This window comes from Salvelinus namaycush, chromosome 18, assembly GCF_016432855.1.
Source record: "Salvelinus namaycush isolate Seneca chromosome 18, SaNama_1.0, whole genome shotgun sequence".
Lineage (NCBI taxonomy): Eukaryota > Metazoa > Chordata > Actinopteri > Salmoniformes > Salmonidae > Salvelinus > Salvelinus namaycush.
Window position 1 is genome coordinate 39,563,946 of NC_052324.1, and position 19,925 is coordinate 39,583,870.

Here is a 19,925-nt window from a genome sequence, read left to right on the forward strand (position 1 = left end):
GCATAATAAAGTAGGCTAAAGAAATAAGCTATTTAAGTAGCGCTGTGCTTGCGTGAGTTTGCCTGCCCTGCATGTGCGATGTTCAAACTGTAAAGCGTCACCTGAGGAACTGTAGGTCTATTTTAAACCCACTGTCCCTCACAGACACGCAGTTCTTCTTCTTTATATCCTCGCACTCAGGTCGCACCGCAAAGTTTGAACTTTCCACACAGAAAATCTCCGATTTCGACAGAAATCCTCCCCCTCTCTCTCATTTTCTCTTTCTCTCTCTCCAGTTATGAATTATTGCTGTGCTGCAGATCTATGAAAACATGCCTCCTCGTGCGTAAAATGCCGCGCATGCTGCGTCCTGGCACCGAGGAGTCCTTTGGAAGGAACATTTGCGCTGTCAGTTTTGTCCTATTTTTGCCTCATAGTTGCTGTTGGCAGAGCAGATCGATATTGAGCAGGGGCTGGTGTTTTTTAGAGGAAAAATACGGATGAGAGAAAGCGTCCTTCAGAGTTCAGTCATGCATTAAGCAGTGACATCATTTTGTTGGATATAAATATCTCCGTGTGTGCCAGGCCAGCAGAGCCACTCCAGCACCCCCAGCAGCAGCTACACACACCGACCACCGCGCAGCACGGCTGGGGTAATGCCCACGAGCGTCTTCAGAAACTGGATGTGTTTCTAGTGTGCGCACGGTTCCTCGTGCACTTGCACTACACACAGAGCTTTTCAGTGAGCTCGGGACACACCACAACAACGCAATGAGAGAAGAAGAAGTGGCCTAGCGGAGCCAGAGGACAGACAGAGTTTCCTTTTTGGAAGAATGAATGTTCCTCTTTCCCTTCTTACCTTTGCTCTGCTGCAGTTGATTTGCGCCGCCGTGGTCGCTGGATCCCTTGGATACGTCTCCTTGGAAGACCAACTTCTGGATGCGGCTACAGTCAGTGGTTCCGGACGCAGGACTTGTAGACTGTACTGTCGGGTTGGCATTGGTTTTCATCTTCAGATACACACCGACGGACGAGTTAACGGCAGTCATCAACCCAATCGGTTAAGTAAGTTATTAAACCATTTTTTGCTATAATAGGCCTCTGAGTATCAAGTGGTTGGACTAATAATAAGAGAGAAGGTAATGCTGTGATGGCAGACTATTGTCGACTTATTGTGTTGCAGTGTTTCCAACGTGAACGTAGGCTACATAAGGATGAAAATACAGTTTGCCTCTGAACTTTTGCTTTTTATCCTCAAAAGGTGTAACAGGCTATTAATATTGCACAAGCTTTCACAGTCTCACTGCAGAATCAGACGACCAAACCCCTTGTACATGAACAACACATTTCAAAGGTTAATTAAGGATCATACACTTTTTTTTCTCCAATTTTCTCCTAAATGACATACCCAAATCTAACTGCCTGTAGCTCAGGACCTGAAGCAAGGATATGCATATTTTGAAACAGCAGGGGTTCAAACTGTAAAACCCAGTTCCTACATTTGAATATAAAAATTGATTTTATCCAACTAAACTATGCTACATTTTATCTCTGGGACCCTCAGGATGACAAATCAGAGCCAAATTACTGAATGTAAGTACATTATTTACCTTCAGAGGTGAATGTATGAAGCCAGTTGCCGTGGTAAAAGTTGATGGTTGTTGTGCAGTCTTCTCAAACAATAGCAGGGTCTTTTTTTTCACTGTAATATCTACTGTAAATTGGACAGTGCAGTTAGATTAACAAGAATTTAAACTTTCTGCACATATAAAGACATGTCTATGTCCCGGAAATGTGGATGTTACTTACAACGTCATTCTAATCACATTAGCGCACGTTAGCATCAACCGTCCCTGTATAGGGACACCGATCCCATAGAGGTTATTAAGTTTAGGCATTATTTCCAAATGGTTAAGTTAATGGTTAAGGTTTCGGGATAGGATTGAAATAAAATAATAATAATAATAATAATAATGAGTGCCTAGCTCAGGGATTGAACGCCCGACCCCCGGAGTCAGAGCTCGCGTCCTTCCGCCATCCCTATCCACAACACCCATCCGAAACCCAAGCCTACTTGATGGTGACAGCACTCACCGTTCCACTTAGTGGCTGGTGTTGATGTCATCTCCCGACTTCCTGTTTACCTGGACGGACATCCAATTCCCCAGAGGATCTTGAGCGACCTGGCTGTCATATATTCATGACTTCCACCTTAATAAAATTTTGTATTTTACCAGAAATATGTTTTAAGAAGACTAAATCACTCCATAAAGCTACATGTAACCAGGGAAGTGTTGTGTTTGACATAAAATACCTGTTAAATAACACACTATATAATTTATGACTAGGGATAAGATTAGTGGTTTAGCTACACATGGCAGTCACAGACAACAGATATAGTACCCAAGCCATTTATACACTTATCCTAAGCCTCATGTTACTAACTTACTGGTGGCCCTGAGAAGCTGTTGCCTGGACTGGAGTTCGACCGCCTGGCTGAACTGGTTTATTTGGGACTGTTTGAGACATTGGCAGGTCTGCCTGTGTGGTTTATTTGGGACTGTTTGGGACATTGGCAGGTCTATCTGTGTGGTTTATTTGGGACTGTTTGAGACATTGGCAGGTCTATCTGTATGGTTTGTTTGGGATTGTTTGAGACATTGGCAGGTCTGCCTGTATGGTTTATTTGGGACTGTTTGAGACATTGACAGATCTGCCTGTGTGGTTTATTTGGGACTGTTTGAGACATTGACAGATCTGCCTGTATGGTTTATTTGGGACTGTTTGAGACATTAGCAGGTCTGCCTGTGTGGTTTATTTGGGACTGTTTGGGACATTGGCAGGTCTGCCTGTGTGGTTTATTTGGGACTGTTTGGGACATTGGCAGGTCTGCCTGTGTGGTTTATTTGGGACTGTTTGGGACATTGGCAGGTCTGCCTGTGTGGTTTATTTGGGACTGTTTGAGACATTGGCAGGTCTGCCTGTATGGTTTATTTGGGACTGTTTGAGACATTGGCAGGTCTGCCTGTGTGGTTTGTTAGGGACTGTTTGAGACATTGGCAGGTCTATCTGTGTGGTTTGTTTGGGACTGTTTGAGACATTGGCTGGTCTGCTTGTGTGGTTTGTTTGGGACTGTTTGAGACATTGGCAGGTCTATCTGTGTGGTTTGTTAGGGACTGTTTGAGACATTGGCAGGTCTATCTGTGTGGTTTGTTTGGGACTGTTTGAGACATTGGCAGGTCTGCCTGTGTGGCTTATTTGGGACTGTTTGGGACATTGGCAGGTCTATCTGTGTGGCTTATTTGGGACTGTTTGGGACATTGGCAGGTCTGCCTGTGTGGCTTATTTGGGACTGTTTGGGACATTGGCAGGTCTGCCTGTGTGGCTTATTTGGGACTGTTTGGGACATTGGCAGGTCTATCTGTGTGGCTTATTTGGGACTGTTTGGGACATTGGCAGGTCTATCTGTGTGGTTTGTTTGGGATTGTTTGGGACATTGGCAGGTCTATCTGTGTGGTTTGTTTGGGATTGTTTGGGACATTGGCAGGTCTATCTGTGTGGTTTGTTTGGGACTGTTTGAGACATTGGCTGGTCTGCTTGTGTGGTTTGTTAGGGACTGTTTGGGACATTGGCAGGTCTATCTGTATGGTTTGTTTGGGATTGTTTGGGACATTGGCAGGTCTATCTGTGTGGTTTGTTAGGGACTGTTTGGGACATTGGCAGGTCTATCTGTGTGGTTTATTTGGGACTGTTTGGGACATTGGCAGGTCTATCTGTGTGGTTTGTTAGGGACTGTTTGGGACATTGGCAGGTCTATCTGTATGGTTTGTTTGGGACTGTTTGGGACATTGGCAGGTCTATCTGCATACATAAAACAGGTGCAGCAGAGAGACCAGGATGTTTTGGTTTGGACATCAGTATGGTTGTTATCATAACAATGCAATGTGAAACATGTTTGGATGGTTGTCATTGGCTCTGTGTGTTACGAAGTTTAGACATATCTGTTTCCTAGTTCTTCCTTCTGTTTCCTCAGTCAAAAAGTGTTATGTATAATAAAAAAAATAATAAAAAAAATGAAATTATTTGTGTGTTATTGGCAAAAAAGTTGAGCTAGTTAAATAATGTTACTCTAGTTTTGTGTATGATAATGACAGTGATGGAAAATGTAAGAGTTGTAGCCTAGTCTCAAAATGTAATTTTATATCCAGATCTTATAACTAATATATACTATGCAGAAGTACTTTTTTGACAAGACAATCTCAACGAGGACAAGTTGCCTAGTGCAGTGTTTCCTAACTCCAGTCCTCCAGTGGTCAACTCATCAAGGGCTTGATGATTAGTTGACAAGTTAAATCAGGGGTGCGCGTTTCGGGCTAAAACAAAATGTGTGCTGTTAGTTGGGGGGGGGGGGGGGGTACTCGAGGATTGGAGTTCGGGAACACTGGCCTATAGTAATTCTAGTAATACTTATATAAGGTCAAAACAACAGTTCTATTGATTTAGGAGCAGGAATCTACAAAGTGTCATTGTGTGTCTCAAGCCAACAGATTCATATCAATCAGGCTTTGACCTTCAGGAGACTCCACCACCCCAGATATCTACTAACTCTCATTTACTTGGTAAACTGTTTAAAGCTCTCTCTCTCTCTCTCTCTCTCTCTCTCTCTCTCTCTCTCTCTCTCTCTCTCTCTCTCTCTCTCTCTCTCTCTCTCTCTCTCTCTCTCTCTCTCTGTCTCTCTCTCTCTGTCTCTCTCTCTCTGTCTCTCTCTCTCTCTGTCTCTCTCTCTCTCTGTCTCTCTCTCTCTCAATTCAATTCAATTCAATTTGCTTTATTGGCATGACGTAACAATGTACATATTGCCAAAGCTTATTTACAATATAAAAATGAGAATCAAAATGGTCAACGGGACAACAGTAACAACAATAACCAAGGGTCAAAATAACCATACATTCAACAATAACAATAACATACAGTAGAGGACATGTGCAGGTTGATTGGTTTGTCAGACACTGTCCCTCAACTTATGGCAGGCAGTAATGTAGTGCGCTGCCAACCCACAGCTCTCTGCGTCCTCCCCCAACAGGACAGGTAGCCTATCCTCGTCAGAGAGGTCTTTGAAACCTTGAATAAGGGTTTCAAATTTGAAATGACACTCTCTAATTGTTTTATATTTTTAACATTTTGTCAGGAAATGCAGCTCCGTCTCAGGTTCTGCTGTTGTGCAGTGGTTGCACAGCCTTTCCTCTACAGGGAGCCAGGTTTTCCTGTGTCTACCATTCTCAATGGCAAGGCTGTGCTCACTGAGCCTGTACTTTGTCAAGGTTTTTCTAAGGTTTTGATCAGTAACCATGGTCAAATATTTAGCCACAGTGTACTGTCGATTTAGGGCCAGATAGCACTGCATTTTGCTTTGTGTTTGTGCTTGTGTTTCCCAATAAGCAATATAATTTTGTTTTGACTGTGTTGTAATTTGGTTTATCATGATTGATTGGATGTTCTGGTCTCTCTCTCTCTCTCTCTCTCTCTCTCTCTCTCCTCTCTCTCTCTCTCTCTCTCTCTCTCTCTCTCTCTGTCTCTCTCTCTCTCTCTCTCTCTCTCTCTCTAAACATAGCTGTTCTTAAAGTTACAGTCTGTCATCTGGAAATCTGTTCAATAGTAAATTGCTATCTGGATGTAAGATATATACATTTAAAAGTGGTTACATTTCCTCTGCCCTAACATACATTCTGCTGTGTGTTCTGCTGTATGTTCTGCTGTATGTTCTACTGTATGTTCTGCTCTACTGTATGTAATACTGTATTTTCTACTGTATGTTCTACTGTATGTTCTAATCTACTGTATGTTCCTCATTATGTTCTACTGTCTGTTCTAATCTAATGTATGTTCTAATCTACTGTATGTTCTACTGTATGTTCTGCTCTACTGTATGTAATACTGTATTTTCTACTGTATGTTCTACTGTATGTTCTAATCTACTGTATGTTCCTCATTATGTTCTACTGTCTGTTCTAATCTTCTGTATGTTCTAATCTACTGTATGTTCTACTGTATGTTCCTCATTATGTTCTACTGTCTGTTCTAATCTTCTGTATGTTCTAATCTACGGTATGTTCTACTGTATGTTCTAATCTACTGTATGTTCTACTGTATGTTCTAATCCAATGTATGTTCTAATCTAATGTATGTTCCTCATTATGTTCTACTGTATGTTCTAATCTAATGTATGTTCCTCATTATGTTCTACTGTCTGTTCTAATCTTCTGTCTGTTCTAATCTACCGTATGTTCTAATCTACTGTATGTTCTACTGTATGTTCTAATCTACTGTATGTAATACTGTATGTTCTACTGTATGTTCTACTGTATGTTCTAATCTACTATATTTTCTACTGTATGTTCTACTGTATGTTCTAATCTACTGCATGTTCTAATCTACTGTATGTTCACATTATGTTCTACTGTATGTTCAGCTGTATTTTCTACTGTATGTTCAGCTGTATGTTCTGCTGTGTGTTCTACTGTGTGTTCTGCTCTATGTTCAACATTATTTTCTACTGTATGTTCTACTGTATGTTCTATTGTATGTTCTACTTTATGTTCTACTGTATGTTCTACATTATGTTCTACTCTATGTTTTGCTGTATGTTCTACTGTATGTTCTGCTGTATGTTCTACTGTATGTTCTAATCTACTGTATGTTCTAATCTACTGTATGTTCTAATCTACTGTATGTTCTGCTGTATGTTCTACTGTATGTTCTAATCTACTGTATGTTCTACTGTATGTTCTAATCTACTGTATGTTCTAATCTACTGTATGTTCTGCTGTATGTTCTACTGTATGTTCTAATCTACTGTATGTTCTAATCTACTGTATGTTCTAATCTACTGTATGTTCCTGCTGTATGTTCTACTGTGTGTTCTGCTGTATGTTCTACTGTATGTTCTACTGTATGTTCTACATTAAATTATACTGTATGTTCTGCTGTGTGTTCTACTGTATGTTCTACTGTATGTTCTACTGTATGTTCTACATTAAATTATACTGTATGTTCTACTGTATGTTCTAATCTACTGTATGTTCTAACCTACTGTATGTTCTAATCTACTGTATGTTCTGCTGTATGTTCTACTGTGTGTTCTGCTGTATGTTATACTGTATGTTCTACTGTATGTTCTACATTAAATTATACTGTATGTTCTACTGTGTGTTCTACTGTATGTTCTACTGTATGTTCTACATTAAATTATACTGTATGTTCTGCTGTATGTTCTGCTGTGTGATCTGCTGTATGTTCTGCTGTATGTTCTACTGTATGTTCTACATTATGTTCTGCTGTATGTTCTAATCTACTGTATGTTCTAATCTACTGTATGTTCTGCTGTATGTTCTACTGTGTGTTCTACATTATGTTCTACTGTGTGTTCGACTGTATGTTCTACTGTATGTTCTAATGTATGTTCTGTTGTGTGTTCTGCTGTGTGTTCTGCCGTACGTTCTACAGTATGTTCCACTGTATGTTCCTCATTATGTTCTACTGTATGTTCTACTGTAGGTTCCACATTATGTTCTACATTATGTTCTACTGTGTGTTCTACTGTATGTTATAATCTAGTGAATGTTTTACTGTATGTTCTAATCTACTGTATGTTCTAATCTACTGTATGTTCCTCATTATGTTCTACTGTATGTTCTACTGTATGTTCTACTGTATGTTCTGCTGTATGTTCTACTGTTTATTCTACTGTATGTTCTACTGTATGTTCTAATCTACTGAATTTTCTACTGTATGTTCTAATCTACTGTATGTTCTACTGTATGTTCTACTCTACTGTATGTTCTACTGTTTGTTCTACTGTATGTTCTAATCTACTATATGTTCTACTGTATGTTCTACTCTACTGTATGTTCTACTGTATGTTCTACTGTATGTTCTAATCTACTGTATGTTCTACTCTCTGTATGTTCTACTGTGTGTTCTAATCTACTGTATTTTCTACTGTATGTTCTACTGTATGTTCTAATCTACTGTATGTTCTAATCTACTGTATGTTCTAATCTTCTGTATGTTCTAATATACTGTATGTTCTACATTATGTTCTGCTGTCTGTTCTGCTGTATGTTCTACTGTATGTTCTAATCTTCTGTATGTACTAATATACTGTATGTTCTAATCTACTGTATGTTCTACATTATGTTCTGCTGTCTTTTCTACTGTATGTTCTACTGTTTATTCTACAGTATGTTCTACTGTATGTTCTAATCTACTGAATGTTCTACTGTTTGTTCTAATCTACTGTATGTTCTACTGTATGTTCTAATCTACTGTATGTTCTACTGTATGTTCTAATCTACTGTATGTTATACTGTATGTTCTAATCTACTGTATGTTCTACTCTACTGTATGTTCTACTGTATGTTCTAATCTACTGTATGTTCTACATTATGTTCTACTGTATGTTCAGCTGTATGTTCTACTGTTTGTTCTGCTGTATGTTCTACTGTATGTTCTAATCTACTGTATGTTCTAATCTACTGCATGTTCTAATCTACTTTATGTTCTACATGATGTTCTACTGTATGTTCTACTGTATGTTCTGCTGTGTGTTCTGCTGAATGTTCTACTGTGTGTTCTACTGTATGTTCTAATCTACTGTATGTTCTAATCTTCTGTATGTTCTAATATACTGTATGTTCTAATCTACTGTATGTTCTACATTATGTTCTGCTGTCTGTTCTACTGTATGTTCTACGGTTTATTCTACAGTATGTTCTACTGTATGTTCTAATCTACTGAATGTTCTACTGTTTGTTCTAATCTACTGTATGTTCTACTGTATGTTCTAATCTACTGTATGTTATACTGTATGTTCTAATCTACTGTATGTTCTACTCTACTGTATGTTCTTCTGTATGTTCTACTGTATGTTCTAATCTACTGTATGTTCTACTGTAGGTTCTAACCTACTGTATGTTCTACTCTACTGTGTGTTCTACTCTACTCTATGTTCTACTGTATGTTCTAATCTACTGTATGTTCTACTCTACTGTATGTTCTAATCTACTGTATGTTCTACATTATGTTCTACTGTATGTTCAGCTGTATGTTCTACTGTTTGTTCTGCTGTATGTTCTAATCTACTGTATGTTCTACTCTACTGCATGTTCCAATCTACTGTATGTTCTACATTATGTTCTACTGTATGTTCAGCTGTACGTTCTACTGTTTGTTCTACTGTATGTGCTACTGTATGTTCTAATCTACTTTATGTTCTAATCTACTGTGTGTTCTGCTGTATGTTCTGCTGTATGTACTGCTGTATGTTCTGCTGTGTGATCTGCTGTATGTTCTGCTGTATGTTCTACTGTATGTTCTACAATATGTTATACTGTATGTTCTACTGTATGTTCCTCATTATGTTCTGCTGTATGTTCTGCTGTATGTTCTACTGTATGTTCTACAGTATATTCTGCTGTATGTTCTGCTGTATGTTCTGCTGTATGCTCTACTGTATGTTCTACAATATGTTATACTGTATGTTCTACTGTATGTTCCACATTATGTTCTACATTATGTTCTACTGTATGTTCTACTGTATGTTCCACATTATGTTCTACATTATGTTATACTGTATGTTCTACTGTATGTTCTACTGTATGTTCTACTGTGTGTTCTACAGTATATTCTGCTGTATGTTCTGCTATATGTTCGAATCTACTGTATGTTCTACTGTATGTTCTAATCTACTGTATGTTCTACTGTATGTTCTAATCTACTGTATGTTCTACTGTATGTTCTAATCTACTGTATGTTTTAATCTACTGTATTTTCTACTGTATGTTCTAATCTACTGTATGTTCTGCTGTATGTTCTACTGTGTGTTTTACTGTATGTTCTACTGTATGTTCTAATCTACTGTATGGTCTACTGTATGTTCTAATCTACCGTATGTTCTAATCTACTGTCTGTTCTAATCTACATTATTTTCTGCTGTATGTTCTACTGTGTGTTTTGCTGTGTGTTCTACTATATGTTTTGCTGTATGTTCTACATTATGTTCTACTGTATGTTCTGCTGTATGTTCTGCTGTATGTTCTACTGTATGTTCTACATTAAATTATACTGTATGTTCTACTGTATGTTCGAATCTACTGTATGTTCTACTGTATGTTCTAATCTACTGTATGTTTTAATCTACTGTATTTTCTACTGTATGTTCTAATCTACTGTATGTTCTACTGTATGTTCTAATCTACTGTATGTTCTACTGTATGTTCTAATCTACTGTATGTTCTACTGTATGTTCTAATCTACTGTATGTTCTAATCTACTGTATGTTCTACTGTATGTTCTAATCTACTGTATGTTCTAATCTACTGTATGTTCTACTGTATGTTCTAATCTACTGTATGTTCTAATCTACTGTATGTTCTAATCTACTGTATGTTCTAATCTACTGTATGTTCTACTGTATGTTCTAATCTACTGTATTTTCTACTGTATGTTCTAATCTACTGTATGTTCTGCTGTATGTTCTACTGTGTGTTTTACTGTATGTTCTACTGTATGTTCTAATCTACTGTATGGTCTACTGTATGTTCTAATCTACCGTATGTTCTAATCTACTGTCTGTTCTAATCTACATTATTTTCTGCTGTATGTTCTACTGTGTGTTTTGCTGTGTGTTCTACTATATGTTTTGCTGTATGTTCTACATTATGTTCTACTGTATGTTCTACTGTATGTTCTGCTGTATGTTCTGCTGTATGCTCTACTCTGTGTTATACTCTATGGTCTGCTGTATGTTCTACTGTGTGTTCTGTTGTATGTTCTGCTCTATGTTCTACTCTGTGTTCTACTGTATGTTCTGCTGTATGTTCTACTGTGTGTTGTACTGTATTTTCTAATATTCTGTATGTTCGACTGGTTTGATTGAGAAACCTAGAGAGAGAGCGAGAGAGAGAGAGAGAGAGAGCCAGAGAGAGAGAGAGAGAGAGAGAGAGAGAGAGAGAGCGAGAGAGAGAGAGAGAGAGAGAGAGACAGAGAAAGAGACAAACAGACAGACAGACAGACAGACAGACAGACAGACAGACAGACAGACAGACAGACAGACAGACAGACAGACAGACAGACAGACAGACAGACAGATATAGAGAGGACTCCTAGAAAATAGTATCCAATACATTAGTTTATCCTGATGTTGTGATGACGACAACATGTTGTTTCTATTCTCAGGTGTCCTGGAGCTCTTTGCTGTATCTCAGGGCGTCATCGGTATCCGAGGAGTCTACAGTAACAAATTCCTGTCCATGAACAAGAGAGGAAGGCTTCACGCCGTGGTAAGTAGCCTAATAACTACCGTTGTCTGTGTCCGTGGTAAGTAGCCTATTAACTACCGTTGTCTGTGTCCGTGGTAAGTAGCCCATTAACTACCGTTGTCTGTGTCCGTGGTAAGTAGCCTAATAACTACCATTGTCTGTGTCCGTGGTAAGTAGCCTATTAACTACCGTTGTCTGTGTCCGTGGTAAGTAGCCTATTAACTACCGTTGTCTGTGTCCGTGGTAAGTAGCCCATTAACTACCGTTGTCTGTGTCCGTGGTAAGTAGCCTAATAACTACCATTGTCTGTGTCCGTGGTAAGTAGCCTATTAACTACCGTTGTCTGTGTCCGTGGTAAGTAGCCTATTAACTACCGTTGTCTGTGTCCGTGGTAATTAGCCTATTAACTACCATTGTCTGTGTCTCAGTTTTACTCACAGATATAATTCAAACAGTTTTAGAAACTTCAGAGTGTTTTCTATCCAATAGTAATAATAATATGCATATTGTATGATCTAGAACAGAGTACGAGGCCGTTTAATTTGGGCACCATTTTTTCCCAAAGTGGAAATGGCGCCCCCTATTAAGAAGAAGTTTTAACTACCGTTGTCTGTGTCCATGGTAAGTAGCCTATTAGCTACCGTTGTCTGTGTCCGTGGTAAGTCTCCTATTAACTACCGTTGTCTGTGTCCGTGGTAAGTAGCCGACCAACTACCGTTTGTCTGTGTCTGAAATGACACCCTATTCGCTATATACTGTAGTGGACTACTTTTGCGACCATTTTGGATACGGACATTGCATTTTGAAGGAGAGACTAGCCCAAGTTAGGAAGGCTTCAGGGCGGCGTACGCGGCCCAATATGGATCCCATTTTACATCTGAGGAGAGGCGTGCAGAAACTCCATTGTTTATTGCATTGAACTTTGCCTGAACACTAAGACAGATGAAAGTCACTGACAACAAATGTGAACCATCTTGAGAGTTGCAGATGTCCCCAGACAAACATACTGCTGCTTGTAAGCAGGCCAGTCAGCCGGCCTGCCAGTCAACCAGTTAGCCAGCCAGGCGGACAGCCAGCCAGCAAGTTCCTCTGTTCCGTTGACAGTCAGCAGTAGGAAGCCTGGGCTGACAGGCTGGGTAGATAGATACAAGCCTCTCCCTATATACATGTGTTAGAAAAGATTAGTCCAGAGAGAGAGAGAGAGAGAGCGAGAGAGAGAGAGAAAGAGAGAGAGTGAGATAGAAAGAGAGAGAGAGCGAGGGAGACATACAGAGAGAGAGAGAGAGAGAGAGGGAGAAATAGAGAGAGAGAGGGAGATAGAAAGAGAGAGAGAGAGAGAGGGAGAGAGAGAGAGCGAGAGCGAGAGAGAGAGAGAGAGAGAGAGAGAGAGAGAGAGAGAGAGGGGAGAAATACAGAGAGAGAGGGGTGGAGAAACACAGAGAGAGATTGAGACACAGAGACTGAGAGAGGGAGGGAGGGAGGGAGGGAGGGAGGGAGGGAGGGAGGGAGGGAGGGAGGGAGGGAGGGAGGGAGGGAGGGAGGGAGGGAGGGAGGAATAGAGGGACTCTGTATACAAGCAGGTTAGAATGTTTCATCATGAATCTGGTTCTGGAGGCAGTTCTGCATAGTGGTCTAGTTGCACAGTCACAAAGTCATACAATCAGATGTTATACCTAACCCTATCCTTATCCACATACCTAACCCTATCCTTATCCACATACCTAACCCTATCCTTATCCACATACCTAACCATATCCTTATCCACATACCTAACCATATCCTTATCCACATACCTAACCCTATCCTTAACCACATGGCTAACCCTATCCTTATCCACATACCTAACCCTATCCTTATCCACATACCTAACCCTATCCTTAACCACATGGCTAACCCTATCCTTAACCACATGCCTAACCCTATCCTTATCCACATACCTAACCCTATCCTTATCCACATACCTTACTTACTTACTTACTTACTTACTTTATTGTCCCCATGGGGAAATTTTGTTGCAGTGTCATGTACACATTTAAAGTGGCGTTAAATACAAAACAAGATTGACAATACAACTTTCAATAACAGTCACGCACCAATAAAAAAATAAAATAATAGTAAGAAATAAGAAATTTAAAAAAATAAAACATTTAAAACATTTAAAACATTTAAAACAAAGACTAGCCTGCTGGCCTTAAAGGTCAATGGGAACATTTGCCCAAGCTATTTAAGAGGGATATCACACCTGGCACAAATGATTGTCTCGTTCTATTTTTCCTGCTGAGGGGTGCCCTATACCTGCGCCCAGAGGGGAGTAATTCAAAGTCCAGGTACAGGGGGTGACTTGGGTCTAAAATGATTTTGTGAGCCTTACGGAGGGCCCTGACCTTAAAGATCTCATCCAGGCCTGTCTGTTTGACTCCAAGTACCTTACTTGCTGTGGTAATAATCCTTCTCAGCATACCTAACCCTATCCTTATCCACATACCTAACCCTATCCTTATCCACATACCTAACCCTATCCTTATCCACATACCTAACCCTATCCTTATCCACATACCTAACCCTATCTTTAACCACATACCTAACCCTATCCTTAACCACATACCTAACCCTATCCTTATCCACATACCTAACCATATCCTTATCCACATACCTAACCATATCCTTATCCACATACCTAACCCTATCCTTATCCACATACCTAACCATATCCTTAACCACATACCTAACCCTATCCTTATCCACATACCTAACCCTATCCTTATCCACATACCTAACCATATCCTTATCCACATACCTAACCATATCCTTATCCACATACCTAACCCTATCCTTAACCACATACCTAACCCTATCCTTAACCACATACCTAACCCTATCCTTATCCACATACCTAACCCTATCCTTATCCACATACCTAACCATATCCTTATCCACATACCTAACCCTATCTTTAACCACATACCTAACCCTATCCTTAACCACATACCTAACCCTATCCTTATCCACATACCTAACCATATCCTTATCCACATACCTAACCATATCCTTATCCACATACCTAACCCTATCCTTATCCACATACCTAACCCTATCCTTAACAACATGCCTAACCCTATCTTTAACCACATACCTAACCCTATCCTTAACCACATACCTAACCCTATCCTTATCCACATACCTAACCATATCCTTATCCACATACCTAACCATATCCTTATCCACATACCTAACCCTATCCTTATCCACATACCTAACCATATCCTTAACCACATACCTAACCCTATCCTTATCCACATACCTAACCCTATCCTTATCCACATACCTAACCATATCCTTATCCACATACCTAACCATATCCTTATCCACATACCTAACCCTATCCTTAACCACATACCTAACCCTATCCTTAACCACATACCTAACCCTATCCTTATCCACATACCTAACCCTATCCTTATCCACATACCTAACCCTATCATTAACCACATACCTAACCCTATCCTTAACCACATGGCTAACCCTATCCTTAACCACATACCTAACCCTATCCTTAACCACATACCTAACCCTATCCTTAACCACATACCTAACCCTATCCTTAACCACATGGCTAACCCTATCCTTAACCACATACCTAACCCTATCCTTAACCACATGGCTAACCCTATCCTTAACCACATACCTAACCCTATCCTTAACCACATACCTAACCCTATCCTTAACCACATGCCTAACCCTATCCTTAACCACATACCTAACATGCCTAACCCTATCCTTAACCACATACCTAACCCTATACTTATCCACATACCTAACCCTATCCTTAACAACATGCCTAACCCTATCTTTAACCACATACCTAACCCTATCCTTAACCACATACCTAACCCTATCCTTATCCACATACCTAACCATATCCTTATCCACATACCTAACCATATCCTTATCCACATACCTAACCCTATCCTTATCCACATACCTAACCATATCCTTAACCACATACCTAACCCTATCCTTATCCACATACCTAACCCTATCCTTATCCACATACCTAACCATATCCTTATCCACATACCTAACCATATCCTTATCCACATACCTAACCCTATCCTTAACCACATACCTAACCCTATCCTTAACCACATACCTAACCCTATCCTTATCCACATACCTAACCCTATCCTTATCCACATACCTAACCCTATCATTAACCACATACCTAACCCTATCCTTAACCACATGGCTAACCCTATCCTTAACCACATACCTAACCCTATCCTTAACCACATACCTAACCCTATCCTTAACCACATACCTAACCCTATCCTTAACCACATGGCTAACCCTATCCTTAACCACATACCTAACCCTATCCTTAACCACATGGCTAACCCTATCCTTAACCACATACCTAACCCTATCCTTAACCACATACCTAACCCTATCCTTAACCACATGCCTAACCCTATCCTTAACCACATACCTAACATGCCTAACCCTATCCTTAACCACATACCTAACCCTATCCTTATCCACATACCTAACCCTATCCTTAACAACATGCCTAACCCTATCATTAACCACATACCTAACCCTATCCTTAACCACATACCTAACCCTATCCTTAACCACATGGCTAACCCTATCCTTAACCACATACCTAACCCTATCCTTAACCACATGCCTAACCCTATCCTTAACCACATACCTAACCCTATCCTTAACCACATACCTAACCCTATCCTTAACCACATACCTAACCCTATCCTTAACCACATGGCTAACCCTATCCTTAACCACATACCTAACCCTATCCTTAACCACATGGCTAACCCTATCCTTATCCACATACCTAACCCTATCCTTAACCACATGGTTACCCCTAACCTTAGTTAAGACCAAAAGGCACATTTAGATTTTCATAAATGTTTGGAATATATCAAATTTTGACTTTGCAGCTGGCCCATCTAGGGGAAATCTCTCAGTTCTGCCTTCAGGGCAAGATTCATGACAAAAAACGTCAACCTGCTGTGTGCAATGGTGAAATATGTATTTAGTCGACCCCCGCTTGCCGAACAGGATGAGAAAATGAGAGAGAGAGAGAGAAAGAGAGAGAGAGAGAGACAGAGAGAGAGAGGGTGAGAGAGAGACAGAGAGAGAGAGAGAGGGTGAGAGAGAGACAGAGACAGAGAGACAGAGAGAGAGACAGAGAAAGACAGAGAAAGACAGAGACAGACAGACAGACAGACAGACAGACAGACAGACAGACAGACAGACAGACAGACAGACAGACAGACAGACAGACAGACAGACAGACAGACAGACAGACAGACAGACAGACAGACAGACATGGAGAGAGAGAAAGAGTGAGTGAACGAGACAGTTAGGGAGAAAGAGAGAGACAGAGTGAGTGAACGAGACAGACAGAGAGAGAGAGTGTCAGAGAGAAACAAAGGGATAAATGTGAAGAGCCCCATAAGCCGCTGCAGACACAGTGGACAATTATAGTTAGTCCAGCTGTATAGGATCCATCAGTGGAGAATTAGTCGGGATTCTCCTCGCTCTCAACACACACACACAGACACACACACACACACACACACACACACACACACACACACACACACACACACACACACACACACACACACACACACACACACACACACACACACACACACACACACACACACACACACACCCCGGCTCGGGGGGCTCGTCTGTCTGTGGTCGGGGGGGGGGATCTGGTTTCACAAATTGTCTTTATGTTGTTATCCGTCTGTCATAGTTCATATTTAGATGTTTTCACAGTGGAATTTTATTGTCTGGAATAATGGGCGATATATATTACGCTGACCTACCCAGCCCGCCATTACACACATAATCTCTTCTAAGGTGAAAGGTCACCTGGATGTATTGAACAAACAGGGGAGTGAGCGATGGAGGGAAGTACGGGGAGAGATACAGAGAGGGTGAGAGAGAGAGAGAGAGGGAGAGAGAGAGAGAGAGAGAGAGAGAGAGAGAGAGAGAGAGAGGAAGAGAGAGAGAGAGAGAGAGGGGGGGAGGGAGAGAGAGAGAGAGAGAGAGAGAGAGGAAGAGAGGGAGAGAGACAGAGAGAGAGGAAGAGAGGGAGAGAGAGAGAGAGCTGGAGAGAGGAAGAGGGAGGGAGAGAGAAAGAGAGAGAGAGAGCTGGAGAGAGGAAGAGAGAGGGAGAGAGAAAGAGAGAGAGAGAGGGAGAGAGAAAGAGAGAGAGAGAGTGACAGCGAGAGAGCGAGAGAGAGAGAGAGAAAGAGAGAGAGAGAGAGAGGGAGAGAGAAAGAGAGATGGAGAGAGAAAGAGAGAGAGAGAGGGAGAGAGGAAGAGAGAGGGAGAGAGAGAGAGAGAGAGAGAGAGAGAGAGAGAGAGAGAGAGAGAGAGAGGGAGAGAGGGAGAGAGGGAGAGAGAGTCATCTGGAATGCATATCAATTAACAGGTGTGCCTTGTTAAAAGTTAATTTGTGGAATTTCTTTCTTTCTTAATGCGTTTGAACCAATCAGTTGTGTTGGTAAAAGACCAAGTCCATATTATAGAAAGAACAGCTCAAATAAGCAAAGAGAAACAGCAGTCCATCATTACTTTAAGTCATGAAGGTCAGTCAATCCGGAAAATGTCAAGAACTTTGAAAGTTTCTTCAAGTGGAGTCGTAAAAACCATCAAGCGCTATGATGAAACTGTCTCTCATGAGGACCGCCACAGGACAGGAAGACCCAGAGTTACCTCTGCTGCGTAGTATAAGTTCATTTGAGCTAAGATTGCAGCCCAAATGCGTCACAGAGTTCAAGTAACAGACATATCTCAACATCAACTGTTCAGAGGAGACTATGAATCAGGCCTTCATGGTCCAATTGCTGCAAAGAAACCACTACTAAAGGACACCAATAAGAAGAAGAGACTTGCTTGGGCAAAGAAACATGAGCAATGGACATTAGACCTGTGGTTATTTAACTTTTGGTCTGATGAGTCCAAATGTGATATTTTTGGATTCCAACCGCCGTGTCTTTGTGAGACGTAGAGTAGGATAATCTCTGCATGTGTGGTTCCCACCATGAAGCATGGAGGAGGAGGTGTGATGGTGTGGGGGTGCTTTGCTGGTGACACTGTCTGTAATTTATTTAGAATTCAAGTCACACTTAACCAGCATGGCTACCACAGCATTCTGCAGAGATACACCATCCCATCTGCTTTGCGTTTAGCTGGACTAACATTTGTTTTTCAGCAGGACATTAACCCAAAACACCTCCAGGCTGTGTAAGGGCTATTTGACCAAGAAGCAGAGTGATGGAGTGCTGCATCAGATGACCTGGCCTCCACAATCCCCTGACCTCATCCCAATTGAGATGGTTTGGGATGAGTTGGACCGCAAAGTGAAAGAAAAGCAGCCAGCATATGTGGAAACTCCTTACAAGACTGTTGGAAAAGCATTCCTTATGAAGCTGGTTGAGAGAATGCCAAGAGTGTGCAAAGCTGTCATCAAGGCAAAGGGTGGCTATTTGAAGAATCTAAAATTTTAAATATACTTTGATTTGTTTAACACTTGTTTGGTTACTACATGATTCCATATGTGTTATTTCATAGTTTTGATGTCTTCAATTTTATTCTACAATGTAGAAAATAGTAAAAATAAAGAAAAACCCATGAAATAGTAGGTGTGTCTAAAGTTTTGACTGTTACACTTCTATCCAAAGGATCCACATACATTTTTGAGGGATTTGAATCCACAGACCTGGAATCACAAGCACAACATTCTTACTAACTGAGCCACACAGGACCGTTTTAAAAAGAAGAACTGTTGGAATCATTATTGTACAGCCTGTTGTACTGCAGGCCTACATTATACCTCTCAACTAGCTGTGCACAAGCGCTACAGTAACGCCTTTCAATGTGTTTGTAGAATTTACTGCACTGTCGGGCTAAAACTGTTTAAGTCACCCACCCACAACCATCAAGGGTTTTCCCATACATTTTTCAAATTATAATTCAAAACAACAATACCCAGAGGATGTTGGTGATTTTAGAACAACTTATGAAGTCGATGCCTCTGCCTCTGTTGTTATGGCAGCTCATCTCGTGAGTGACGTGTTTACAGAGCGGCTTTAATGGCATCTGGTTCTGCTATGCTGCGCTCTTCAACAAAGCAGAACCCTGTTGTTGTTTCAGCACCAACAGAACGGGGTTATACAAGGCATCGTAGGGTTGAGGACGTGGCCATCTCCATCCTCTCCTACATCTTACAGTTTATAGTTTCCCACCAAAGGTATTTTTAGCAGTTAGTTTAGGGAGCCACAAGACAAACATCTTGTGAGATTTTTTTTTTTTTTAAGAGTTGAGGAATGGGTTACTTATCAATCAAGTTCACATTTATCAATCAGTTCACATTTACTGCCTGTATCAATCAATTTACATTTACTGCCTGTATCAATCAATTCACATTTACTGCCTGTATCAATCAATTCACATTTACTGCCTGTATCAATCAATTCACATTTACTGCCTGTATCAATCAATTCACATTTACTGTGAAAAATCATGATGATTTTCTTGAATGTTAAAAGTCTCTGTTACTTATTCAACAACTATATTGTGATT

General features: G+C 40.5%; 1 protein-coding gene across 1 annotated transcript in view; it reads left to right on the plus strand.

Moving 5' to 3' along the window:
- The first annotated feature begins 330 nt into the window (after positions 1-330).
- LOC120062947 (fibroblast growth factor 5-like) overlaps positions 331-19,925 on the plus strand; it is a 26,988-nt gene continuing 7,393 nt past the window's right edge. The window contains exons 1-3 of the mRNA XM_039013000.1: positions 331-387; positions 855-1,044; positions 11,215-11,318. Of these exons, the coding sequence (XP_038868928.1) occupies positions 331-387; positions 855-1,044; positions 11,215-11,318 (351 nt within the window). The remainder of the gene's footprint in view (positions 388-854; positions 1,045-11,214; positions 11,319-19,925) is intronic.